The following is a 27,916-nucleotide window of genomic DNA, read 5'->3' on the forward strand; positions in this document are numbered from 1 at the left end:
CAAAGGTGTTGCGGGTCTGTTACATTCCTATAGTGTATACAATAACAAAAAAATGTACTGTGTGCCGCTAAAGTGTTCAGATTTGGCTTGAAGAAAAAGTGTCAACCCTAATTGCGTGACACTGTAAAAGGTTTCTTTCCATACAAGGGAGCATGCTCACATAAGATGTTTGATAACTCAGGATGAAATTGTTTGCATTCCATGCAAGGCAAAGTGACTGCTTTCACAAAGGTCCCCAAGACCTCATACTCCCCTTACCAGCACTCCCATACTGCTCCTACCTCTTCCCCAAGCTGGCACTGACATGACAAGTACCTGCGACCCAGGGATCAGTGATGTCACTTCTCCGGTCATGTGCTTTGGCCTTGCAATTGGCTGCTAGACCCAAATACTGTGATAGGGGAGGAGACCACTTTCTCCTCCCTACCTGGAAGTGCCAGGTGTTGTGTACAGCTTAGAAGAAAGAAGGAACGATTATGGGATCACTTCTAAGCCCTTGTTCACACGGTCGGACATTCCGACGGAAAATGTCCGATCGGACCGCGTTGTCAGATAATCTGACCGTGTGTGGGCTCCATCTGACTTTTTCTGTTGGAATGTCCGACCAACAAAATTTTAGAGCTGGATTTAAAATTTTCCGACAACATGATCTTTGTACAGAATTCCGATCGGACAAAGTGCCACGCATGCTCATATCAAATTACGAGACCAAAGCTATTGGCCACTAGCCGCAACGTAGTCCTGTCGTAACGAACTAACGTCATCACGTTCTGAACGATCAGATTTTCCGACAACTTTGTCCGACCGTGTGTATGCAACACCAGTTTCGTACAAAATCCGTCGGAAAAAATCTGACGGATTTTGTTGTCGGAATGTCCGACCGTTTGTACAAGGGCTAAGGGGATCAGAGGGGTCTTTGCAATGACACTATTACTTTGCTCTACATGGGAAACATGACAACACTGTAATGACAGGAATGACAAACAAATGTAATAATAACATGACAAAATGTGTGTATATAGCTTTTCCTGCATGTACTATAAATCTGTGATGTACTTTAAAAAAAAAAAAAAATGTATTATTAAACTGCATTGAACAAATGTCTCGGTAGATTCCACGTGTGGATGGAGAATATGATCTGAAAACCCCAAAGGACATGGCATATGTCTATAGTGGAGCTTACATTCCATTAAGTTGTAAATTAATAGAGCAGGTAAGTGAACATTCCATTCATTCATAAACAAATGATAACATACATGACTTCAGTGCAAAGTATCTTAACTGACATAGAGGTTGATTTACTAAACCTGGAGAGCAAACGCTCTGCATGGGATCCAATCAGCTTCAATTAAGCTTTGACAATAAAACCTGGGAGCTCATTTGTTTTCTATGCAGAGCTGCACCAGATTTTTCACTCTCCAGTTATAGTAAATCCACACCGTACTCACACTTCCGGCTTCAGTTGAACACATTGGGGGTTATTTACCAAAGGAAAATCCACTTTGCACTACAAGTGCAGTCGCTGTAGATCCAAGGGGGATATGCAAGGAAAATAAAAAACAGCATTTTAGCTTGCACATGATTGGATAATAAAACCAGCAGAGCTTCCCCTCATCTCAGATCTACCCTTCAGATTTACAGCGACTGCACTTCCAAGTGCACTTTTAGGCTGGGTTCACACTGCTGCGATGCGGGAATGCTGCAAATCCACTGCGGGTTCCCGCATCGCATGTCTCCCGGGGGCAGTTCACACTGCCCTAAGCGAACTGCTGGGAGTTTCGGTTAAAAGTTAATGACACCTCCAAATCAGTTCGCATATCGCAGTGCGATCTGCAAACTCGGACAGGAATCCGATAGCATGGTGTGAACACCCATGCGATCCGATTCTGCTGCAGACCAAAAATAGGGTCCTGTATGAGTTTGGGCCGGATGCAATGCGAGTTCAGCCATACTATCTGTATGGCTGAAATTGCATCGCACAGAGATCGCATGTGATTTGCACTGCAGTGCGGTGCGAATCACATCCGATCTCGGACATCGCAGCAGTGTGAACCCAGCCTCAGTGCAATTTCAAGTGCACTTTGCACTTGTAGTGCAAAGTGGATTTGCCTTTAGTAAATAACCCCCTCTGTTTTTAATTATTTTTCAGGTTTTGTCTCGTAAAGGTTGGACGGGTCTTGAAGAAGTCACACGTCTGCTTAATGGCAATGAGTTTGCAGGTATGGAAGTTTTTTTTTTTGTTTTTTTTTGTTTTTTTTCTCAAGAAAATAACTTTATTTAACAAGTAATAAAGAGCATTACAGTTTACAGAGCAATACATCTCTCTAATACATACACATTCCTATGAACAGTTTGCATAAACATCCGTCGTTATAAATACATTTAGTACCTACTCCCATGTCCACATTGACAGCCTACTACTCGGGATCCTCCTCTAATAGTAAAACATATGTCCCCAAGTACATTATATAGTGCTACAATCACAGTCCACAATACAAATAATGGGATTACCATGTCCCTATTATAACAATAAGCGATCCATGACTAACTCCACTGGGGCCAGGCCAGGTACATCCAGCCATGGAGCCCAAAGTTTGTCAAGCTTCCTAACGCTGCCCCTGAGTTGGTAAATACATTTTTCCATCCTTTATAGTGTCACCCATCTACCGTATTCACTCCCTCACCATAGGGGGATCTGTAGATTTCCAATGTCTCAGAATTAATATTCTGGCCTGAAAAAGAGCTCTAGTTATGGCTTGTTTAGGGGTCTCTTCCACCTGGATAGGTATGGAAGTTTTTAATAAATCATTTATTCTTACATACATAGGCAGCTTCTACTGTAGTTTAGTTGTATGCATAATTTGACTGTAAAGCCTCATACACACGATCGGACTTTGTACAAACTTTCCTGTGGATTTTTGTACAAAGGGCGTCGGCTGAGAACTTGTATTGCATACACACGGCAGGACTTTTTCAGCCAACTTTCACCAAATCACGTGGTTTTTCTGCTCTTTACCGCCACCTTTGGTAAACTTCTGTATTGTTGTCTGACCTTTGCATTGGTTCTGAGCATGCGTGTTCGTACTTTGTACAAAAGTCCTATGGTTTTCTGTACACACGATCAGACTTTGCTCCATCTGACTTTTGTTGCCAGAAAGTTTGTCTGTTCGCACAGCCAACAAAAGTCAGATGAAAACCGAAAAAGTTTGTCCAATGGAGCGTACACACGGTCGGATGTTGCTTCAAAACTGCTAATTTGCATGTTTGTTGTCAAAAAGTCTGATCATATGTATGGGCCTTTATTCTTTCTCCTACAGAGCAAGTCTCAGATAGGAATTTATATCCGGAATCACAGAGGATCATCCTGGCAGTTTTCCTTGGAGGATGCACATTTTCAGAGATCTCAGCGTTGAGGTTTCTGGGAAAAGAGACAGGTACTTTATATTATTTATTCGTACCCTGATCACTGTTTAGATCATTTTGGAATTTATATCATGCTAAGTACATGTTTTTTTTCCTATTGTATCACTTTTTCTAAACACAAAAATGGGAAATGGTTATAGGAACATTTAACCACTTGCCTATTGGGCACTTTCACTTCCTTCCTTGAATGACAAGTGCGCTGTCATACAACACTGTATGCAAACAACATTTTTAATTTTTTTTCACACAAGTAGAGCTTTCTTTTGGTTGTATTTAATCACCACTGGGTTTTTTATTTTTTGCTAAATAAGTGAAAAAAAGACTGAAAATTTTAAAAAATAGTTTGTTCTAAAATGTTGCAAACAGGTTATTTTTCTCTTTCACTGATGTGCGCTGATGAGGCTGCACTGATGGGCACTAATGAAGTGGCACTAATAGGCAGCACTGATGGGCACTGATATTCGGAACTGATGGGCACTGGTAGGCAGCATTGATAGGTGACACAGATGAGGAGGCAATGATGGGCACTGAATGGCAGCACTGGTGGGCATAGATTTGCAGCACCGGTGGGCACACATTGGAAGCACTGGTGGGACTGCACTGATAATTAGGACACTTATAATCCTTGCCCTGTTTATCAGTGTAGATGTCTCTTTTGGGGGTCTGGAGGACACTAGTCAAGTTGGAACAGGAAGGAGCCATCCCCAAACTGTTCCCACAAAGTTGCAGGCATGAAATTGTCCAAAATGTCTTGGTATGCTGATGTCTTAAGAGTTCCCTTCACTGGAATGAAGGGGCCAAGCCCAACCCCCAAAAAAACACCCCACAACATAATCCCTCCTCCACCATATGATTTGGACCAGTGCACAAAGCAAGGTCCATAAAGAGTCCTGAAACAACACCTTTGAGACGATTTAGAGCGGAAACTGCAAGCCAGACCATGAATTAGATCAGAGACCTCACAAATGCACTTCTGGGAGAATGTTCAAACATTCCCATGGACACAATTCTAACGGTTTTGTATTGTGAAACCTGTATTCTGAACAAAACGCATTCTTGCTCCCTGAATTCTCAGCAAAACGCATTCCTGAACCCTGTATTCTGAGGGAATCTGGCAGAATCATAAGTTTTTGGTCCCTTAGGGCTCATTCAGAGGGATGTACAGAGCCGCTGATAGGTTTAATTTTGTGTTGGCACTTTGAAATAAATAAGTTGGTTTTGTGTCGCTGTTTGGGCACTTGGGCTCAAAAAGGTTCACAATCAGTGCAAAAGGACATAAGGCAGATTGCTTTGTCTATGCGATGGGCAATACTAGGGATGCACTGAAATTTCGGCCGCCGAAAACATATCGGCCGAAAATGGGCTTTTCGGCAATTTGCCAAAAGAGAAAAATGGCCGATAACGGAGCTGAAAATGGGGCGGCGCCGGAGATCTGACGGGCACTGGTGAGGCTGCATTGATCTCCTGTACCATGCCCCCAGTCTCTGACTATCTCCTGTACCATGTCTGCAGTCTCCGACCATCTCCTGTACCATGTCTGCGGTCTCTCACCATCTCCTGTGCCATGTCCCCACTCTCCGACCATCTCCTGTACCATGTCCCCAGTCTCTGACCATCTCCTTTAGCATGTCTGCAGTCTCTGACCATCTCCTGTAACATGTCCCCAGTCTCTGACCATTTCGGTTTTCGTGTATTTTTCATTTTCAGTTTCGGCACCAAAAAACCCATTCGGTGCACCCCTAGGCAATACTGCTCAGCACAGCCCAATTCATGTGGTGTGGATAGACCATTCATTTCCTTTCTTCATGGTTAAAGAAAAGAATAAAGTGTTTTACAAAACTTGCATCTCAAAATATATGCAGTTAGCGACATGACAGTTATCGCCTACATTTATACTTTCTACTACTCTCTATGGCTAACACGGCATAACACTTTATTTTCTATAAATGTTTTCCTCTAATAATGTATTTAAATGGAATGTGTGATCAATTCACTTTACATTACTTAATTAGAGTATATGTTTTCTTCTTTATAGGTTACAGATTTGTTTTTCTAACCACATCTATTACAAATGCTGCACGGATGATGGAATCATTGACCGACACTAAATGATGACCTATCGGGGATTACCATGTTCTTGCAGACGGTGACACTGGACAACCATGATCTTGCCAAATTCTCATAACATGTGAACTCATTAGTATGAAAACATTTCCTGCAACTGATAAAAAGCCTATGTCCAAAAAAGAACTAATTGTACAAACTGTACATGGGAAATACTTAAAGGAACTCAATTAATAACATATCATTTCTTCATCAACGGATCCTTTTTCCATCAAACGCCTGTGAAAGGCAAACTGTAGTTTTTTAAAACACATTTACAGATATATTGTATGTGACGGTGATCTGCTTTCCGTAAATAATATTACAAATAAACATTTGTATTTTAGCTGTGTATCGTTTTAAATATACTGTATGCACCATACAGGTTTTGCTGCTTGCTCCGTAGTGCTGATCAATGACTTTGCTTCCATTCCGCTCTCTCAGTGTATGTCTATGGGTCAAGTCAGACCTATTAAAATGTATTGGGCCAAATGAGCTTTTCTACAAGCACATGCCTCCTGTCTTCTCTGTCTATGCTGCACAGGCAATTTGAATCTCTTGACACTGAGATTGAGAACTGCTTTCTGGAACTAACTGTATTTTCAGCACAATGAAATCATTGTGAAGCCAATAAAGTGGATATTAATAAGTGGTTACATCTCCTCAGTAGTGAGTGATGTGCAAGGGAGGGGGGTTCAGAGGACATTCATTAAGCACTAGTGCACACTGCCCTATAAGCATTGCTTGATATGGTCCATAGTTCTGTGATTTACTTGCCATAAATGAATGATTATGACTATATCTTTTTTTGTCCCTAGTGTTTTTGTGGAAAGCATTATGTTAAACCGTACAATTCTTGCTGCAAACTGCTTCTCTCAAACAGCAGCACAGTGTTCTACATTATGATGACAATAGGCAAATTTACACTGCACACCATAAAGTGGGAGTAAAATTCCATGCATGAATTTTTCCTATAGGTAAGCCTATGATGAGGCTTAGCTATAGGCACTGTAAATATCTCCTAAACATGCACTGCTTAGGAGATATTTACTGTAGATGCAGCCAGTAATGTCACCGGTGGATGCGCTCTGAAGGAACGGCATACCGATGACGTTCCTTCAGAGTCCTGTGCCGTAAACGGCGGCTCTGGCCCGCATGCGCGGGAGTGATATCATCGCAGCCCCAGCCACTCACACAGCCGGAGTCGGCGAACCCGGAAGGAAGACTGGGTAAGGATGGAAGCACCTTCAGCACTGACAGTGTGCCGCTGGAGGGCTTCACTCTAAGGTAAGTTTCACATGACATCGCCTTGCAGGTTTAAAAAAAAATGCCATCACTACCACTTTAAACCTACAAAACTACATAGTCATTTCTAGAAGCAGGTGAATGATTGGCTGGTCACCAGCACAGTGTCGAAATCTTCAGATGGCCATTTGAGACAATAATGGTGATGTTATTATAAACATCTGATGATATTAAAATGGACCTGCCCCCTTTACCAAAATTTTAAATCAGTATGCAGCTCTGCATGCTGATGTAAAATCGTCTAACGCTTTTTTAATGTTTTCTGCTTTACTTACTTTCTTTTTTTTTTCTCTTGCACTTTCTCTTTTTCCCTGAAGGCACAGATGACATAGCCCTGGCCACACAGATATCCCCTGGAAAAGCAACGTCACCACTGCCTTCATTGAAATCCCATACCTAAACTGCAAGATCGTGCAATATTGGCATACTGTGCTTGTTGGAGGAAAAAAAAGCTTTTTCTTTAGATTTTTCCCCAACAGATACCGGCGGTGTTGAGTGATTCATAAGTGAGATGAAGAGCATGATGCCATGCGCTTCATCTCACACATGTACAGTATCGCAGACATTTTTAAAATGGAGTAAGGACCCAAAGCAGCACAGAGGCTGAACATTAATGGATACATATGAAGAAAAAGTCACAAAGATATAGAGAAGTATTATTTGTTTATTTCCTCCCTATTCAGGTATACAGATTTATAGAGTAGTGACAGGGGCAGGGTGGTCCTCTTTAATGATGTGCTGTTGCATGATTTGTACAGACTGTTGTGGGTCCATCTATTGTGCCAAGTGTTGTTAACCTTAGTTTAAAGAACAAAATAAATAAAACGATATTCAGCGCAGATAGTAAAAGGTTAAAGCAGTGATAAATGTTAAATGCTAGCTGAACGCTACAAGGACAATACAAAAACCCCTTGAAAAAATATATGGCATAAATCAGTGCAGAGCAAATAGATGCTAAAAACAATATAACCAGTCCATGGAAGCAATATATATTGAGGGTATACAAATATCCAACCACTGTGTGAAGTATCCAGTAATACATATGCAAGTGATCAGAGTGAGTCCAGCCATCCACCACAGACACCATCAGCCTCTCACCTCCTTAATGTGACCAGAACGGTCAACAAGCATTTTCCCACACCATGGGGATAGCAATCCAATGATTCGATCACTGTACAGATGTTAATAACTCCACAGGACATTTATAGATAAAAGAAGAACAATCTAGTGCTCTCTGTATTCCCAGCTATTTATTAAAGGGTTAAAATGTTACTTACAAGCAGAGTACTTAAACCAAGTGTATGTATACAAGTGTGTACAAACGATCAACCAAAAAAGATGGCTGCGTATGATGTCACACGCGGCCATCTTTTTGATTGATCGTTTGCACATGCTTGCATACATGCACTTGGTTTAAGTGCTCTGCTTGTAAGGAACATTTAAATCTTTTAATAAATTGATGGGACTACAGAGAGCACTAGATTGTTCTTCTTTTATCCATACATGTCCTGAGGAGTTATTAACATCTGTACAGTCATGGGATTGTTGGATTGCTAGACCCATGGTGAATGAAAACGCTTGTTGGTCGTTTTGGTCACATTTAAGGAGGTGAGAGGCTGATGGTGTCTGTGGTGGACAGGCTGGACTCACTCTGAATACTGGACACTTCACATAGTTGTTGGATATTTGTATACCCTCAATATACATTGCTTCCATGGACTGATTATATTGTTTTTAGCATCTATTTCTGCTACACTGATTTATGCCATATACTTAGTTTAAAGAAGTCGAATTACAGTATTCAGTCCCCCAGGGGATGTAGTACTTAATCCCATCTTTCTACATGCTGTGGAAGGGCTAGCTATGTGGTTGGACAAGATACCCCCTCTACCCCCACAGCCATCCAATAACTCAGCTAGCAAGGAGACGGCTACATTAATAGCTGGTGCTTGTCTCAAGCTCCAAGAGCTTTCCTGAGACAAATGGCCGGCTTCTGTTTAATAAGCATGCTGTAAAACCAGCAACCAAGCAGCTTCCATTCAGTGCTCTCAGCCAATGGTAGGGGGGCCATCAATCTGTCAGAACACAACAGCTCAGCAGGCAAGATCGCTGTACTAATGTCAGATCGTTAGTACAGCGGCTCTGGCCAGAGCTGACAGCTTTTTTTGTTCAACCCAGCGGGTTGAATGAAAATAAAACTCATAGTGTGTCCCAGACTTAAGTCTGGATGTTTGATACACTGAGATTTTAAGATAATATGCTCAATTCACAAAGCTTTATTTGCAGTCAGATGACCTGATGACCTGTAATTTTCAAATAGCATTGCACTCTATTAAAAACGACTGTCACTTTTTTCAAAACAAGAATGCATATCCTGGTACATTAGCTTTGTGAACTGAACCTAAAGGATACTTTCTTTGATACATTTGACCTTTGACGTGTGCATTATTGACTACTGGGTAACTGTTACAGAAATTACTGAAAATATTTACTAATTGGAAGTACACTAAGGCCGCGTACACACGGGCGGATTGTCTGTCCAACTTAGTCCGCTGAACCGTGTTTCAGCGGACAATCCGCTCGTGTGTGGGCTTCAGCGGACAGTCTGACGAACAAAGTCTTACGGAATTTCCGTAAGACAGTCCATTCAAACTTGGTTTTGTCCGTCCAAACTTGGTTTCAGCGGACAGTCCGCTCGTGTGTAGGCAAGTTGGACGGACTAAGTATGGCGCATGCTCAGAAAGGGTTTACACGGCCGAAGGTTGCATTGCAGTGTATAGGACGTCGTTTTTCTAGTCCCGTCGTACGTGCTGTACACGTCATCGCGCACGCTTTCAGCGGACTGTCTGCTCATCGTGTGTGGTCAAGTCCGTTCATGCAAATTTTGAACGGACTGTCTGTCGGATTGTCTGACGAACTTAGTTGGGCAGACAATCCGCCCGTGTGTACGCGGCCTTAGACTAAGGGCCGGTTCACACAGGGGGCGACACGAGGCGACACGACTTGCCGTGCCGCGACCTGACAAGTCGCCCCTGTTCTGTACAATGGAACCGTTCTAAGAGGAGCGACTCGAGTCGCTCCGACTCAGAAAAAAGGTTCCTGTACTACTTTTGGGCGACCTCGGGGCGACTTGCATTGACTTGTATACAGAAGTCATTTGCAAGTCGCCGCTGAGGTCGCGGCAGGTCGCGGCGAGGCAAGTCGTGTCGCCTCGCATCGCCCCCTGTGTGAACCGGCCCTAAGTGCTAACTTTTGTGTGAAACGCATCTACCTCTTTGTCCCCTGCTCCATCTGTCAACCACTTGTCATATGAAGCTTCAACAAAAGGATTTTTGGAAGTGAAGCCATCCGGAATTATAGGAAGTACACTATAGTTTCCCTTTATTTCAGGATAAGCTTACTGGAGAAAGGATTTATCTCAAAAAAATCTAATCTTTGCCAAACATGTATATACAATATATGAATAAATGTGGAGGGGCTGGAGAGAAAGATAGGTTGTCTTTTACTGTGTCTGTCATTGTCCTACTGGATTTACAAGTTGAGCTACACACACTGATAACATCTTTTTTTTTTAGCGTCTTCGGCCTGCTTCAGACAGTGAAATGTTATCCAGGAGGTGGCGCTCATGAAGTCAGCTAACAGCGTCAGAGCGAAGGTTTTCTGGGGGAGGGCCTTTGTTGATAGATGAGGGACGTGACAACTTCTTCAATGAATTTTAGGAAGGGGGTGGGGCTTTCCGTGGATTTGGTGTAGATTATGTATGCATTATTAATGGCCAAATGGAGATAAATCACTACTTTTTTATACCAGAAACGGGACCTCCGTATTGCCATATAGGGCTGAAGCATTTGGTCATTGAAATCGCCCCTCCCCCCCATGTAGAGATTGTAATCTTGGACACAAGTTGGCTTTTCAATGGGACCTTGTCTTCTTTGAACCTCAACTGTAGTGTCCTCATGGATGGTGTACAAATAATAATATTTTACTTTTTTTCTAAAGAGAAAAACACTGCGCTATCCAAATATCAAAAAGCTGCTAACACAATAAAATGGATATTTTAGTTAAAAAGTGTACGGATTGTAAAAAAAGTGTTGCGCTAAACAATTATACTACAAACTGAATAGATTAATTGTATAACATCCATATGTATGACCACATAGATTCCTGTGATGTCTATAGTGAATAATTATGTTGATAAACACCGAAAATTATTAATGAACCAAAAACATGTGCTGATAAGTATCAAAGAATAAAAGAATAGAAAAGGAAAAAATAAAAAAAATTGTAAATATAAAGTCTCTTTGTGTCAAAGAAAATATTCAAGTCCCACGTGCATAGTAAAACTTCAGATACACCATCCGATCCAAACAAGGGTTAACATGCGAACACCCATGTGCCGATACCACCACCTTAGCAGATACGGGCTCACCAGATGTATATGACCCAAGAGAATATATATTCCAAGGGTCATACAAGCTTTCTAATATCTGTGGAAACTCAAACTGGCCAATGCTGGAATGCCAAAAACTCGAACTAGCAAGTACTGGAATGCCAAAAAAACATCAAAGCAGTCTTCTTAAACACGGTAGGTTTTCTCCAAACATATAGAGGCCCGACTCAAGATGATGAACACATGAAATGGAAAAATGGGGCCATATAGCGTAATTCCATTTAAAATCAAAATGTATTTTAAATTATGATAACAAACTCACATTTATGTCGTTTATCAAGCGCTTTCAAAAAACAGGCGGCAGTGGAGTCCTCCCGACGCATTTCGTCTTCATAGACATCGTCATGGAAAGCGCTTGATAAATTACATAAATGTGAGTTTGTTATCATAATTTAAAATACATTTTGATTTTAAATGGAATTACGCTATATGGCCCCATTTTTCCATTTCATGTGTTCATCATCTTGAGTCGGGCCTCTATACGTTTGGAGAAAACCTACCGTGTTTAAGAAGACTGCTTTGATGGTTTTTTGGCATTCCAGTACTTGCTAGTTCGAGTTTTTGGCATTCCAGCATTGGCCAGTTCGAGTTTCCCCAGATATTAGAAAGCTTGTATGACCATTGGAATATATATTCTCTTGGGTCATATACATCTGGTAAGCGTGTATCTGCTAAGGTGGTGGTATCGGCACATGGGTGTTCGCATGTTACACCATCCGATCCAAACAAGGGTTAACATGCGAACACCCATGTGCCGATACCACCACCTTAGCAGATACGCGCTTACCAGATGTATATGACCCAAGAGAATATATATTCCAATGGTCATACAAGCTTTCTAATATCTGGGGAAACTCGAACTGGCCAATGCTGGAATGCCAAAAACTCGAACTAGCAAGTACTGGAATGCCAAAAAACCATCAAAGCAGTCTTCTTAAACACGGTAGGTTTTCTCCAAACGTATAGAGGCCCGACTCAAGATGATGAACACATGAAATGGAAAAATGGGGCCATATAGCGTAATTCCATTTAAAATCAAAATGTATTTTAAATTGTGATAACAAACTCACATTTATGTAATTTATCAAGCGCTTTCCATGACGATGTCTATGAAGACGAAATGCGTCGGGAGGACTCCACTGCCGCCTGTTTTTTGAAAGCGCTTGATAAACGACATAAATGTGAGTTTGTTATCATAATTTAAAATACATTTTGATTTTAAATGGAATTACGCTATATGGCCCCATTTTTCCATTTCATGTGTTCATCATCTTGAGTCGGGCCTCTATATGTTTGGAGAAAACCTACCGTGTTTAAGAAGACTGCTTTGATGTTTTTTTGGCATTCCAGTACTTGCTAGTTCGAGTTTTTGGCATTCCAGCATTGGCCAGTTTGAGTTTCCACAGATATTAGAAAGCTTGTATGACCCTTGGAATATATATTCTCTTGGGTCATATACATCTGGTGAGCCCGTATCTGCTAAGGTGGTGGTATCGGCACATGGGTGTTCGCATGTTAACCCTTGTTTGGATCGGATGGTGTATCTGAAGTTTTACTATGCACGTGGGACTTGAATATTTTCTTTGACACAAAGAGACTTTATATTTACAATTTTTTTTAACTTTTTCCTTTTCTAGTCTTTTATTCTTTGATACATATCAGCACATGTTTTTGGTTCATTAATAATTTTCAGTGTTTATCAACATAATTATTCACTATAGACATCACGGGAATCTATGTGGTCATACATATGGATGTTATACAATTTCTATTCAGTTTGTAGTATAATTGTTTAGCGCTACACTTTTTTACAATCCTCTTGGATGGTGGACATCATGTAAACATTTCTGATATCCTTCCACCTCAAGGCCAGCACTTCGTTGCTTCTCAAAGTTGCTTTTTCCCCTTTCACAGTTTTTTTTTTTGTTCACTAGAGATTGTGGGAAGCACTTCCTGTTATATAGGTGTTTGAAAAGAGACAAGTTGGTGTAATAGTTATCTAGGTATACGTGATAACCCTTGTTCAGCCATACTGAAGCAGAGCATGTTCCGCTCCCTTCGGAGACTGGGCCGCAGGGCAGTATTCGAATATAACAACCCCAAACACACCTCCAAGACGACCTTTAGCCTTGCTAAAGAAGCTGAGGGTAGATGTGATGGACTGGCCAAGCATGTCTTCAGACCTAAACCTATTGAGCATTTGTGGGGCATTCTCAAATGGTGGAGGTGGAGAATCACAAGGTCTCCAACATCCACCAGCTCCGTGATGTTATGGAGAAGTGGAAGAGGACTCCAGAGGCAACCTGTGAAGCTCTGGTGAACTCCATGCCCAAGAGGGTAAACACAGTGCTGGAAAATAATGGTGGCCACACAAAATATTGACACTTTTGGTCCAATTTGGACATTTTCACTTAGGGGTGTACTCACTTTTGTTGCCAGCGGTTTAGACATTAATGGCTGTGTGTTGAGTAGTGATGGACGAACGTTTCGCCCGGCGGTCGTTTCGCGGCGAATTTCCGACTTTCGCCGTCCGCGGGTTCGAACGCCTTTTTCCGTCGTTCGCCCCGGCGGACTTACGTGTTTAATGTATACAAGAACTTTAACCTTTCGTGACACGTTTATCATGTGTTACAGGACAACCAATTGAGACATGACAGCTCATGGACACTTGGACATTCCCCCTAACCTATAAATACACCCGATCCGGTGGCCATTTTACATTCTTTCTTCTGTCACTGTAGGGAAAGGATCCTGTGTGGAGTAGGGACAGAGAAAACGCTAGCTATTTGGTACACAAAAGTTCTTTTCAGGACTGGTATAGGTGTTAGGTCAGCAGCCTGAGTTTCTTTTGTCAGTTTAGATAAAGGGACAGAGCGCTGTATGCTGCTATTTTAGGGACAGCTCAGCCAGATTAGTCTTTCTTCATCATCATCATCATCATCATCATTAGCTGTTACTATCAGGTCCACAAAAGAGCTGTTCCAGCTAATCGTTCCAGCCTACTCTTTTTTGCCAATTTGTATAGGGACAGGCAGGAAGCAGTGTGTCAGGCAGTGAGGATAATTTTAAAGACTTGCTGTTACTATTAGTTCCACAAAGGTTCTTTTCAGGACTGGTATCAGTGGTACGGTAATAGGCTTGTACACGTATAATATTCTTTCTTCCAAATATAGAAAGAATATTATACTTGACTGCTGCCCTTCTGCTGCAGTCTGCTAATCATTCACAACTCACTTGTTCCACAAAGCTCTTTATCAGGACTGGTAACTTGGTCTGTCTAGGGTGCTACGGTACATAGGCTTGGGTGCGGTACAGTCTGCTGTTCTGTAAGGACCGCTATCGGTCCACAATACATAGGGTTGCCGTGCACTACTGCTGACCGCTGCCCTATACTGCAGCAGTCCTTCAGCGGTATAGGGACTGACGCACAGTCTGCTAAACACTAATACACAACCTGCTTGGTCCACAAAAGTTCTTATAAGGACTGGTAACTTGGTATAGGGTGCTACGGTACATAGGCCTGAGTGCGTTACAGTCTGCTGTTCTGTAAGGACCGCTATCGGTCCACAATACATAGGGTTGACGTGCACTACTGCTGACCGCTGCCCTATACTGCAGCAGTCCTTCAGCGGTATAGGGACTGACGCACAGTCTGCTAAACACTAACACACAACCTGCTTGGTCCACAAAAGTTCTTATAAGGACTGGTAACTTGGTATAGGGTGCTACGGTACATAGGCCTGAGTGCAGTACAGTCTGCTGTTCTGTAAGGACCGCTATCGGTCCACAATACATAGGGTTGCCGTGCACTACTGCTGACCGCTGCCCTATACTGCAGCAGTCCTTCATTGGTATAGGGACTGACGTACAGTCTGCTAATCACTAACACACAACCTGCTTGGTCCACAAAAGTTCTTATAAGGACTGGTAACTTGGTATAGGGTGCTACGGTACATAGGCCTGAGTGCGTTACAGTCTGCTGTTCTGTAAGGACCGCTATCGGTCCACAATACATAGGGTTGCCGTGCACTACTGCTGACCGCTGCCCTATACTGCAGCAGTCCTTCAGCGGTATAGGGACTGACGCACAGTCTGCTAAACACTAACACACAACCTGCTTGGTCCACAAAAGTTTTTATAAGGACTGGTAACTTGGTATAGGGTGCTACGGTACATAGGCCTGAGTGCAGTACAGTCTGCTGTTCTGTAAGGACCGCTATCGGTCCACAATACATAGGGTTGCCGTGCACTACTGCTGACCGCTGCCCTATACTGCAGCAGTCCTTCATTGGTATAGGGACTGACGTACAGTCTGCTAATCACTAACACACAACCTGCTTGGTCCACAAAAGTTCTTATAAGGACTGGTAACTTGGTATAGGGTGCTACGGTACATAGGCCTGAGTGCGTTACAGTCTGCTGTTCTGTAAGGACCGCTATCGGTCCACAATACATAGGGTTGCCGTGCACTACTGCTGACCGCTGCCCTATACTGCAGCAGTCCTTCAGCGGTATAGGGACTGACGCACAGTCTGCTAAACACTAACACACAACCTGCTTGGTCCACAAAAGTTTTTATAAGGACTGGTAACTTGGTATAGGGTGCTACGGTACATAGGCCTGAGTGCAGTACAGTCTGCTGTTCTGTAAGGACCGCTATCGGTCCACAATACATAGGGTTGACGTGCACTACTGCTGACCGCTGCCCTATACTGCAGCAGTCCTTCAGCGGTATAGGGACTAAGAGTTTTGTCACAGGGTGATTTAAAAAATGACAGGCAGAGGAAGAGGCAGGCCCTTCCGCAGGGGTGGTAGGGGTAGGGCAGGAGCAACAGCCTTGAGCCAAAGTGGGAAGTTGCAGAAGGTGCGTTCAATTACTTTAAAGGACGCACCAGACTTGGTTGAGTGGCTCACTCAGCCTTATTCTTCTGCACCCTCCTCATCCTCTCGATCTGCACCCTCTTCTTCACTCTCTGCTATGTGCACCCCCAAAGACACTACCACCAACAACACCACCACCACCACATACCTTCCGCTTGAGTGCAAATGGGGGCCTTCATGCTCCAGTGTTTTAATAGGGACCCCCGTATAAAAAGCATGAGGGTCAAGGACCAGTACTGGGTGGCAACGTACTTAGATCCCCGGTACAAACACAAAATGGCGGAAATGTTACCGCCGTCGCAGAGGGCTGTCAGAATGCAGCACTTCCAGGCCTTGCTTCGAGAAATGCTGCATTCTGCTTTTGCGTGCGCTGGCAGAGGAGCAATTCCCACTCCCAGAGAAGGATTTGCGGGTACCAATCCAACAGCGCCTGCAAGAAGAGGCCGGTTTGAAGATGTGTTGGTGACTTCGGATATGAGGTCATTCTTTCAGCCGACCCATCGACAGGTGTCATCCGGATCCAGCATCAGGGAACGCCTAGACCGTCAGGTGTCCGACTACATTGGGTTAACGGCCGATGTGGACGCTCTGAGGAGTGATGAACCCCTAGACTACTGGGTGGGCAGGCTTGACCTCTGGCCAGAGCTTGCCCAATTTGCAATCGAACTGTTGGCTTGCCCCTCATCCAGTGTCCTGTCCGAAAGGACGTTCAGCGCAGCAGGGGGGATTGTGACCGATAAGCGTACTCGCCTAGCTCACGACAGTGTTAACTACCTCACATTTCTAAAAATGAATGAGGCATGGATCTCGGAGGAATTCAACACATGTGATCAGTAGACCATGTATATGTCTATAAACAATTTTTGGAATCAAGCACACAGACCTTCTTAATTCATTTGGCTCACTTCCCTGACCCAAAAAAGCACACCGTACTATATGCCCCTACCCTCCTCTTTGAAGAGGTTGAGCGGTGTCATATTTCTACTGGGGCTGCTTATTATGAGGGGTTCCCACCATCCCTGTGCTGTGCTGACTTCCTCCTGGGTGTTCTTATTATGAGGGGCTCCCACCATCCCTGTGCTGTGCTGACTTCCTCCTGGGGGTTCTTATTATGAGGGGATCACACCATCCCTGTGCTGTGCTGACTTCCTCCTGGGGCTGCTTACGGTGCTGCTGTCAGCGCTGTATGTCACGGAGCTGCTGTCAGCGCTGTATGTCACGGAGCTGCTGTCAGCGCTGTATGTCACGGAGCTGCTGTCAGCGCTGTATGTCACGGAGCTGCTGTCAGCGCTGTATGTCACGGAGCTGCTGTCAGCGCTGTATGTCACGGAGCTGCTGTCAGCGCTGTATGTCACGGAGCTGCTGTCAGCGCTGTATGTCACGGTGCTGCTGTCAGCGCTGTATGTCACGGAGCTGCTGTCAGCGCTGTATGTCACGGAGCTGCTGTCAGTGCTGTATGTCACGGAGCTGCTGTCAGCGCTGTATGTCACGGAGCTGCTGTCAGCGCTGTATGTCACGGAGCTGCTGTCAGCGCTGTATGTCACGGTGCTGCTGTCAGCGCTGTATGTCACGGAGCTGCTGTCAGCGCTGTATGTCACGGAGCTGCTGTCAGTGCTGTATGTCACGGAGCTGCTGTCAGCGCTGTATGTCACGGAGCTGCTGTCAGCGCTGTATGTCACGGAGCTGCTGTCAGCGCTGTATGTCACGGTGCTGCTGTCAGCGCTGTATGTCACGGAGCTGCTGTCAGCGCTGTATGTCACGGAGCTGCTGTCAGCGCTGTATGTCACGGAGCTGCTGTCAGCGCTGTATGTCACGGAGCTGCTGTCAGCGCTGTATGTCACGGAGCTGCTGTCAGCGCTGTATGTCACGGTGCTGATGTCAGTGCTCTGTATTACGGTGCTGCTGTCAGTGCTCTGTATCTCCTGCACCCTCTTGTTTGCCTACCCTGGTCCCTGACCTTCCCTCTCCTCCATTGTCTTCATTAGCTCCATAGTCCTGAATTGTCAGAACAATTTCCCAAATAAAAAAAAAATGCTTGTAGTTATCGATCCCAAATTCACCTCATACATGTATTATGCTATTGTCCAGGTGGTGGGACTACGTGCTACCCCCTAATAATTACCCCGTGGCCGCAAATTCGACCTAAAGGTTTGCGAAATTCGCCTCCCATTGAAGTCAATGGAGCCCGCGGCGAACGGTCGTTTTCGCGAACGTTTGTGTCCGTTCGCGTTTCGCGTTCGCGAAACGTCCCGTCGGAAGTTCGTCCATCACTAGTGTTGAGTTATTTTGAGGGGACGGCATATTGACATTGTTATACAAGCTGTGCACTCACTACTTTACATTGTAGCAAAGTGTAATTTCTTCAGTGTTTTCACATGAAAAGATATAATAAATTTTTTACAAAAATGTGAGGGATGTACTTACTTTTGTGAGATACTGTATATTGGTCTGGTCCACGATCAATTGCAGCAAAGTATCGGGCAAAAATAGATGAAAGCAATCAATTTCAGAGAAATTTGGGATATTGGCCTGCACACCTGGCTGTGAAAGGGGGAATGCTTGCTGATTCCGAGTCAGAAGACAGCCATGTTGGGTTGGTATGACCAGCTGGGAGGTATGTAGTGGCCCTGGCTCTTGGGGGACGTGACACTCCAGTTCTGGTAGATGGGGGATTTGAAGTTCCTGTGCTGCTACTTGGGCGTGATACTGCAGCGCTGGTACTGGGCCTGGGCATTTGATCCTGGGGTCTATCGCTGGTGGCAGCACTGTTACTGGGCCTGGGAATTGAATGCTGGTTGCTGGCAGCTGCCTATTTTTCAGAGCGCTGTGCCCTTTTAGGAGGGACCCATTCTTCCTCTGATTCATTTGCCGATCCGCTGCTATCAGTTGGTTCAAATGCTGAATTTGATTCAGAATCAGAATTGGCATCTGATGAGAACTCTTTGCTGCTCCCATCAGTCATGGAGAGGATCTGGAATGCCTCCTCACTGCTATATACTTTTTTTTGGACATGCTGCTGATGGGTGTGCGACGGGTGGCAGGTGACAGTCACTGATGGGCTGTGCAATGGGTGGCAGATCACTGATAGGTGATGATGGTGTGACTGATGGTGGTCACTGACGGGTGATTGGCGACAATTACTGATGGGTGACGGGTGCACCGCTGACAGTCACTGATGGCAGTCTCTGATGTGAAAGGTGCACTTTATGGGCACTGATTTTCTAGTATTCAAAGATGTGGGGTTCATAGAGTTATTACTCGGTGTATCATCTTACAGTGTGATCATTACCCACAGTAAGATGATGTGGCTTTGAACTACAAGAAAATGGCTGCCGACACATTTAAACCAGTCATAGGCACCATCCAATCATAATCTCCCTGAGGAAGACACATGACTCTTCCCTGTGTCGACACGCGTTGGGGAGGGGACAGGACTGTGTAGGAGACAGCTGGCTCTGGTTGCTGCAGATGGATAAGACATTTCACTTGGTCTGATACTATTTGTTATAGAGTGGTGCGCTATAGCACCCACAACATGTGAGTACCCTGAATGAGCTTATTTTAACCATAGCCGCCCACTGTATAGCAAAATTACAGCAGTAAAGTGGTTGTGTTATCCTGTCAGGACATCATATGGCGTGATCATGATAACGGAGCCTCAGCGCGTCGATCGGAGGTGCAGTGTGTCAGTCTGACACACCGCACCCCAGATCGTAGTATGGAGTTGCTGACAGAGGCTTCCTACCACTGCTCAGCTGTGGCCAATCACAGCTGATCATCGTGTGAAACAGGAAGTGGCAGTAAACAGCATTCCTAGGTTCACGCTGAAAGGGAGAGCCAATCAGCAGCTCTCTCTGTCGGGGGGAGGGGGTCTGTGCTGATAATCAGCACATTGATTATCAGCACAACCCCCTCAAAAGGTGCCCATCACCTGCCAGCCTGTCCCCCTCTATAAATGCCTGTCAGTGCCCATGAAAGTGCTAAAGAGTGCCAATCAGTGCTTCAGTGCCCCATTGAAGTGCCACTCAGAAATGCCTGTCAGTAGCTCCTCATCAGTGCTGCCTATCAGTGCCCATCAGGGTTTTTTTTTTTTCAAAATTGTCTGTATTTTTTAGTTTATGGCGCAAAAATTAAAAACTGCAGAGGTGATCAAATACCACCAAAAGAAAGCTCTATGTGTGGAAACAAAATTATAAAAATTTTGTTTGGGTACAGTGTTGTATGACCGCGCAATTGTCATTCAAAGTGCGACAACGCTGAAAGCTAAAAATTGTCCTGGGCAGGAAGGGGGGAAAGTGCCCGGTACTGAAGTGGTTAATAAAGAAGTTTTAAACCGGTACAACACTATCCAGACCTGATCTTTTAGAGGAGCACAATACTGGATATCTCAGGATCCCATCGAGTCCATATTCACAGAACCCAGGGGTGGTTCATAGGCATGTTTTGACCAAACTTAAATGTGCGGTCACGTGCTCTGAGGTGAGCAGATTCCCATAGGGGGAAGGAGCAAAAGTTTGATTGGCACGCTTGGAGCACCATCGCAAGATTTTTTTGCAGCTTAAATTGACACTATAGCTTCTGTTTTTTTTTAAATAACAAAAAATGTCATACTTACCTCCACTGTGCAGCGCGTTTTGCACAGAGTGGCCCCGAACCTGGTCTTCTGGGGTCTCGCGGTGGCTCCTCCCCGTATTAGATAATCCACCCCCCCCCCCCCCAAGAGAAGCGCTCTCCCGGGTGGTTTACCTTGTGGGCACGCTCCCAAGTCATTCATTCGGCATCCCTAGAAGCTGAATGTATGACTTGCCCCCCCCCCCCCCCCCCCCCCCCCCCCCCGTCATTGGATTTGATTGACAGCAGTGGGAGCCAATGTCTGCGCTGCTATCAATCCATTCAATCAGGACCCAAGCCACTGGCTTTTACTGGTGTGCTTGTCCCCGGGATGAGAGAGAGGGGGTAGAGGTAAGTAAAACGGGGGGCTGCAGCATTACAGGAGGTTTTTCACCTCAATGCATAAAATACATTGAGGTGAAAAACCTTGAAGGTTTACAACCCCTTTAAGAAGACTTTTTTGCAGCTTATGAACTTTTATATGCAATTTATTATGTACATCATGTTATGTCACTGCACAGATTTTTTGATAGAGCACTTTATTTATAGTTTGTGTAATTCACAGACCTTACTATTGTATTTAGCACATGCATATAGCAATATATGTCATTTATATTCATTTTATAAGTATATATGGTTGGTACATTTAGCGCTGCATTTTAAGTTTATGTTTTTAGCTTCTCTGAGCTAAAATGTTCTAATGGGGGACACTAGTTTTGGTGACACACTGGGATTCCATCACTTTGGAGGGATTTCCTCTCACTTCCTGCTTTGGTTATGTGACAGGAAGTGAAGGGAAATCCACAATGGTACACAGATGGGGGGGGGGGGGTGCTATAGTTCTTCTTTAATATATAATAAGGACGGACACAAAATATTTGGTGACATTTTATCACCAGGACTGCACAGTACAGGAGGCTGGTTGTCCATTACACAGGAATATATCTCTCTAGGACTAGTTCATGTCTATACGGGAGGCGATAAATCCGGTCACATGACCCGTCCCGGGGATTAGCACTCCGCTCTTGATGACATTTGAATGTATAGCCACAGCCCCGGCGCATGCGCACACCCTCCTTCTTTGCCGGGGCGTGGTCTCTTCGGTTAACACCAACCCATCGGTGGCAGAGCTCTGCGCAGGCGCACACCCTCCTATGTGCATAGGGCGTGGTTTCTTTCTCAGCCCCCGGGTGCGTCACCGAGAATAACCAATCGGGTGTCAGAACGCTGGAATCTTGTGGCAAATTTGAAAAGAGTGTGTGTGGTGAGGGGAGAGAACGGTTAGAGCGGTGACAGGATCCCACATAGAGGAGAGAAAGAGGGGAGAGGAGCGCCGCCATGAGGAGAAGGTGGGTGACCCTTCATCAATTAGTGCTAATTATATTATATTACCTTATATTATATTAGGAGGGGAGGGGTGGACCGGGCCGGCGGAGGTGACTGGACGGTGAAGGTGATATATGGGAGGTGATGGCGCAGTGTCCTGGGTATGTACTGGGGTCTACTGGGCCTCGAAATGTCCGCTGACGGTTATTGTCATCCCTGCACAGCCACGAATTGCCAGTGAACTACAAGTCCCAGCATTCCCAGTCTGGTCATAGCGCCCCCCTGTGGAGGAGGCCTGACCCTGGGCGCTTGTCATGTCCCCCTGTACAATGTTCTGCTGGGCTGTGTGCAGAGCTCTGTACTGTCTGTGTACAGGGAGTCCTAAACGCAGGGGTCTTAGGAGGGACTACAACTCCCAGCATGCACTACCAGTCCTAGCGCACACAGTCTGGTCACAGCGCCCTCTATGGAGGAGGACTGACTCTGGAGGTCTGCCATGCTCTTGTATTGTGCGCAGAGCTCTGTGCTGTCTGTATACATGGGATCCTAAACACAGGGGCCTGAGGAGGAACTACAACTCCCAGCATGCACAGTCTGGTTATAGCGCCCTCTATGGAGGAGGACTGGTCCTGGACGCTTGTCATGTTCTGCTGGGCTGTGTACAGAACTCTGTACTATCTGTATACATGGAATCCTAAACACAGGAGCCTGAGGAGGAACCAGAATGCACAGTCAGGGCTTGGCACCCCTCTATGGAGGAAGACTGACTCTGGATGTCTCCTGTACTGTTTGTATTGTGTGCAGGGCTCTGTACTGTCTGTATACAGGGAATCCTAAACACAGGAGCCTGAGGACTACAACTCCCAGCATGCACTGCTCTCCATCTACCTGCTGGTCTTGGCACGGTGCCCCGCCCCTGAAACCTGTCTGAGTTTCATCCAAACATAAAGGGGCAATTGTTTCCATTCACTGCACTGAGATGAGATGTGTGTATTGTATGTAAACTGGTTGTGGGTTTTCTGCATCTCCATCTGACTGAAGTGCCTGTGCTGTGTATGTTCTGGAGTTCCATTTTTAAAGGACCAGATGCACACAATGTTCTGTTATCATGTCTTTCCATGCATTTTTGGCTTTGAGTGCATGCTCTGTGGAAGGCCCGTGTTTACCTGCACGGCAGATGCACAGGTGTTCTCTGCAGGCAGTCCCATTCATGTCAGTTGGGATGCATGGACACAGCCGCTGCTCCCTGTTTGTCATGCATGCGGGTGCAGGGCCCTGAATGTACACGACTTGTATTCAGGGCTGTGCACCAGCACTGATGTCAAGTTTGGGAGCAGTGGCTGTGTCCATGCAGCTGCTGCATCCCAACTGACATGAATGGGGCTTCCTGCACACAACACCTGTGCATCCCCCATGCAGGTGAACACGTCTCCCCTGTGCTGCACACAGTCAAACCTCCTGTGTGATCAAGGCCCTTCATAGGCTGTGTGCAATAACTGCCGTGACATTACAGCTATGACGAGTAGACTGAACCTCTTGCTGCTCAGGTAACACATATGTGGAGCAGCAAAGAGGGTGAGCCTTAGCACCCACCCTCTGCCCATGGGCAGCGGAGGGTTCTGTAGTGAGAACACTCATTGCACGCCCCCAGCAGAGAGAGTAAACTGTCAGTCAAAGAAAACCCCCGGCACCGCTCCACACCTGCTTCTCTCATTCCTCTATGGATAAGAAGGGTGCCGGCTCAGAGAAGCCCATCCTGAATCATCACTTGTAAGCGAATAGATGAAGAACTGCACTCCAATCTCCACTCTTCTCAAGTACTTTTTATTTATTTTTTTCTCAAACAGCAATCATGATGTATATCTCCACCCAAAAGAAACTATGTCTAACGCATTTCGCCATGAATGGCTTGACTGCTGTCCTTGGAGGCATCATGATTGCAGCTATAGTGTTGATGTATAAATAAAAGTACTTAAGAAGAGTGGAGATTGGAGTGTGGCTCCCCATCTATTTGCGAACGCGGTGACAGCCAATCGGTGATCATGTGATCAGGCAGACCCTTCCTGCTCCCTCAGAATAATAGCCCTGTTAAATGGATGCTGTGGTTGGGCATGAAGGAGTCTGGCAAAAAAAAAAGGCACCTGCAAAAACATACATGTGGTGTTTTTCATGCACCCTCAATGAAGTATATGGAGCTAAGAAATCTACTCTGTAACAAGAAGCGCACACACACCTTTAAAAAAACGACATTGTTGTGTTGATGAATGAGCGCTGTAGATAATAATGTCATCTCCCCTCATCGTCCATCGCAGTGCAATACCAGGCACAAAAAATTGCACCAGTGTGAATGGGAGCGAAGGCTGGATTCACACCTATGCAGTTTTAGTGCTTTTTTTCAGATTTGCACTACAGTCCATTCAACATGGTTTCCTATGGAACACGTTCTGTAGTGCAAATCTGCAAAAAGCACAAAAAATGCATAGGTGTGAATCCAGCCATAGGCCTCATGCACACTAGGTGTTTCATTGTGGGGGAGGGGGGGGGGGGGGGGCACAAGGTGTATTGTCCAGCCCTGCTGTCGGCAGCCTGTCAGACTCTGAGAGGCTGCCAGGGCATCTAGAAGTACCGGTATTTGTGTTTGGGGCAGTATGTGCCCAGCGATGAATGCCTGGAACACAAGAAGTCTGCGTTGTAGGCATTTATCCCTGGATGCATATGGCCCTAAATGTATGTACTACTAGGTGCATCGTCCAGCCCCCTCCAGCAGCTGTCAGCCTCTCATAGGGTTTGACAGGCTGCCAGCAGTGGGGTTGGATGGTGCACTTGTGCTCTCCACTTGTACCAAAACACCAGAGCTTCATGCATGGGGGGGGGGGGGGGGGGGGGCTAAACTCCCAGTGTGAAGGGGGCAATAAGCTGAAGTTTAGTTGATTGATGTTTGTTATTATGCAGCACCAGAGACATAACTCACCTGTAATGAAGTGTGACCCATGGCTGGCTGCTGCATAGTGTAGAAATGTTCTCTACATTGCTGATCTTCTGACACTGCAAGGGTTAAGTCATACTAAATGCTGGGCATTTATTTTTTAGTTTTTTTTTTAGTTTTTATCCTAAAGTCTATTTAAAGCAATAGTAAACCACTGTGTGTTTTGTTTTTTATGAAACCTGCATGGTAAAGCCATAATGTGCTAGTATGCTTGCTTGCACATTATGTGAAACTTGCCTTAGAACAAAGCCCTTCCAGTGGTGAGCTGTTGTCACCTCTGATGAGGCTTCCATCTTCCCCCAGTCTTCCTTCCAGGTTCCCGGACTCCGGCTGTGTGAGCGGACGGAGGTGCACTGACATCACTAATGCGGGCGTGACCCGCTGTAAACGGCACAGGACTCTGAAGGAATGACAGGGTGGGGTTCTTTCAGTGTACATGTGCTGGTGATGTGGACGGCAGCATGTATAGTAAATATCGCCTAAACGGCACATTTATCAGATATTACCAGGACCTATAGGTATGCCTATAATGACACCTACCTATAGCTACAAATTATGCATGGGGGAGTTTACTCCCACTTTAAACTCTAATCCATTTCTCTTATTTGCTCCATTTTGGTCTGGTAAATATACCATATAAAGTGTTTTTATATCATGTTTGACAAAAAAAAGGTAATTCATTCACCCAAACCCTTTTGTGGATTGCCAACTTCCCATACTCCCTACTAATGGACTGTTATCAGACAGCTTTGTGACTTGCTATCTCTGTGGACTGTTATGTAGTTCTAAAACAGGGGAGGGGGGGCTGTGCAGAGCAGCAACTCAGAGAACAGCCCAAGCAGATAAAAATGGACATTTTAAAAGAACAGGCCAATGAATGACAGGATCTTCCTTCCCCTATCATGAATGACCTTGCATTCTGAGAGAGAATACTATGGGGGTTATTTACTAAAGGAAAATCCACTTTGCACAAAACAGCATTTTCGCTTGCACATGATTGAATGATAAAATCAGCAGAGCTTCCCCTCATTTCAGATCTACCACTTAGATTTAGAGCGACTGCACTTCCAAGTGCACTTGCAGTGCAAAGTGGATTTGCCTTTCGTAAATAACCCCCTATGGGTTATATGACTGGAGGAGGTGGGGAATGTGGCACAAGGACCCAGCGGTAGGTGGTAGTGGTAGGCCAAGGATGCTGAATGCTATACTGAGTGGCACTGATGTTCAGGGAAGCATTCTTGAAGCACAGAATTTCCTACATTCCTGGCATACATATCTGATCATATGAGTGCCACTCAGTACAACGTCCAGTCACTAAATACTCCATGTACTATTCTAGCCTGTCATAGATTAAGACAGCTGGATGCTTCACCTGTGCCTACCCGGTGCCTGAAAACATCAGGGTTTGATGTGCATGAGGTCTTATTACTCAAAGATGTTTGCTTTTGCTGTCTGTTATAATGTATCCTTTGTATATAGACCTGTAATGAGGAATTGTCATTCTGTGAGCGTCCCCCGGTCAGGTGTGTGCATTGTGCTGGGCTGTACACGGGGAGGAATGCTGGTTTTTGGTTATCTATTAACACACATTTATTTCACAGCTATTTGCTGCTGCACTGCAGAAATGAATGGCATGTTGGTAATAAGTAAATGATCTCCTCAAGCCAAAGATATTGTGCATTTGTAGGACTGTATTGCTGTTGGAAGTCCAGACAGAAATAATGTGTGCTTATTTACTGGCTACTAGCAATAATAATGAATTTTACTTTGACAGCTTATTTTTATTTATTTCAGCTTCTTGTATAGTGCCATCGATTTACGCAGCGCTTTACCTATACATTGTACATTCACATCAGTCCTATGCTTCTTCACTAATTTGGAACTAGTAGTCGTATCTGAATATCAAATCTGCTAGATTACATTCACAGCTGTGATTAAGGCCGGTGCTAATTGCAGGTCACGCTTCGGCTTTCAGTGGAAAGGTGCGGCCCCCATTTACATTGTGTGCTTCCAGCAGTGATCACCGCAGGTAATCGCTGGCTGTGCAGAGAGCAGCAAATGGGAAACCTGTCATTAACCACTTTCTTACCGCACATAGTCAAATGATGTCCTTGACTTTGTGCAGCTACAGGCATCATTCAGATATCCCCGCTACCTTTTCAGCCAGCAATTCTGTGCTCAAGAATGATCATAGCAGCAGTTCTGCCACTTGATCGTTCTTATAGGTGGCGGGAGGGGACGTCCTACCACCATCCGGTGCTTCTCCGGGCTCTCCTGTGCCATTGGGGGCCCGTAGAAAGAATCAGTGGGCGCTGGATGACGACGATGGAGATTTACAGTGACCAGATGGTCATCAGTCCTCTCTATGACCGTCATAACATCACGCCCGGGTTCCCAGATGTAAAGAAAGCTGCAATCGTGGCTGTCAGTATGAGATCGGTGAACTTCTTCCTTCTTTTTTTTTTTTTTTTTTTCTCTCGATCTCATGCTTTCCAGCCTGGAGGAGACATGTGGGGTCTTATTGGACACCCTCCCCCCCCCCCCCCCCCCCCATCTCTCCATATAGAGGACCTTTCGTGATAGATTCCTATTACAAGGGATGTTTACATTCCTTGTAATAGCAATAAAAGTGATCAAAAAACATAAAAAAAAAAAAAATTAATAAATGTTAAAATGTTTTTTTTTTTTTTTAAAACGCCCTTGTCCCCGGTAGTTTGCGCTCAGAAGCGAACGCACACACAAGTCCCACCCACATATGTAAACGCCGTCCAAAGCACACACGTGAGGTATCACCTCATGTTAGTGTGAGCAACAATTTTAGCACTAGACCT

At 44.9% G+C, this 27,916-nt stretch overlaps 2 protein-coding genes across 10 annotated transcripts in view; both read left to right on the forward strand.

Annotated features, from left to right (window-relative positions):
* Nucleotides 1–5,872, forward strand: part of VPS33B (VPS33B late endosome and lysosome associated) — a 71,998-nt gene extending 66,126 nt beyond the window's left edge. For both annotated transcript variants that reach the window (XM_077472353.1, XM_077472354.1), the window contains 4 exons: nt 1,112–1,213; nt 2,150–2,219; nt 3,318–3,434; nt 5,459–5,872. In XM_077472353.1, the coding sequence (XP_077328479.1) occupies nt 1,112–1,213; nt 2,150–2,219; nt 3,318–3,434; nt 5,459–5,535 (366 nt within the window). In that variant the 3' untranslated portion in view covers nt 5,536–5,872. The remainder of the gene's footprint in view (nt 1–1,111; nt 1,214–2,149; nt 2,220–3,317; nt 3,435–5,458) is intronic.
* Nucleotides 5,873–21,967: 16,095 nt separating this feature from the next.
* PRC1 (protein regulator of cytokinesis 1) overlaps nt 21,968–27,916 on the forward strand; it is a 44,423-nt gene continuing 38,474 nt past the window's right edge. For all 8 annotated transcript variants that reach the window (XM_077471461.1, XM_077471463.1, XM_077471462.1 and 5 more), the window contains exon 1: nt 21,968–22,122. In XM_077471461.1, coding sequence (XP_077327587.1) covers nt 22,112–22,122 — 11 coding nt within the window. In that variant the 5' untranslated portion in view covers nt 21,968–22,111. The remainder of the gene's footprint in view (nt 22,123–27,916) is intronic.

Source organism: Lithobates pipiens, unplaced genomic scaffold (genome assembly GCF_037356315.1).
Source record: "Lithobates pipiens isolate NorthernLeopardFrog02 unplaced genomic scaffold, aLitPip1_a1.2 Scaffold_8, whole genome shotgun sequence".
NCBI classification, from domain to species: domain Eukaryota; kingdom Metazoa; phylum Chordata; class Amphibia; order Anura; family Ranidae; genus Lithobates; species Lithobates pipiens.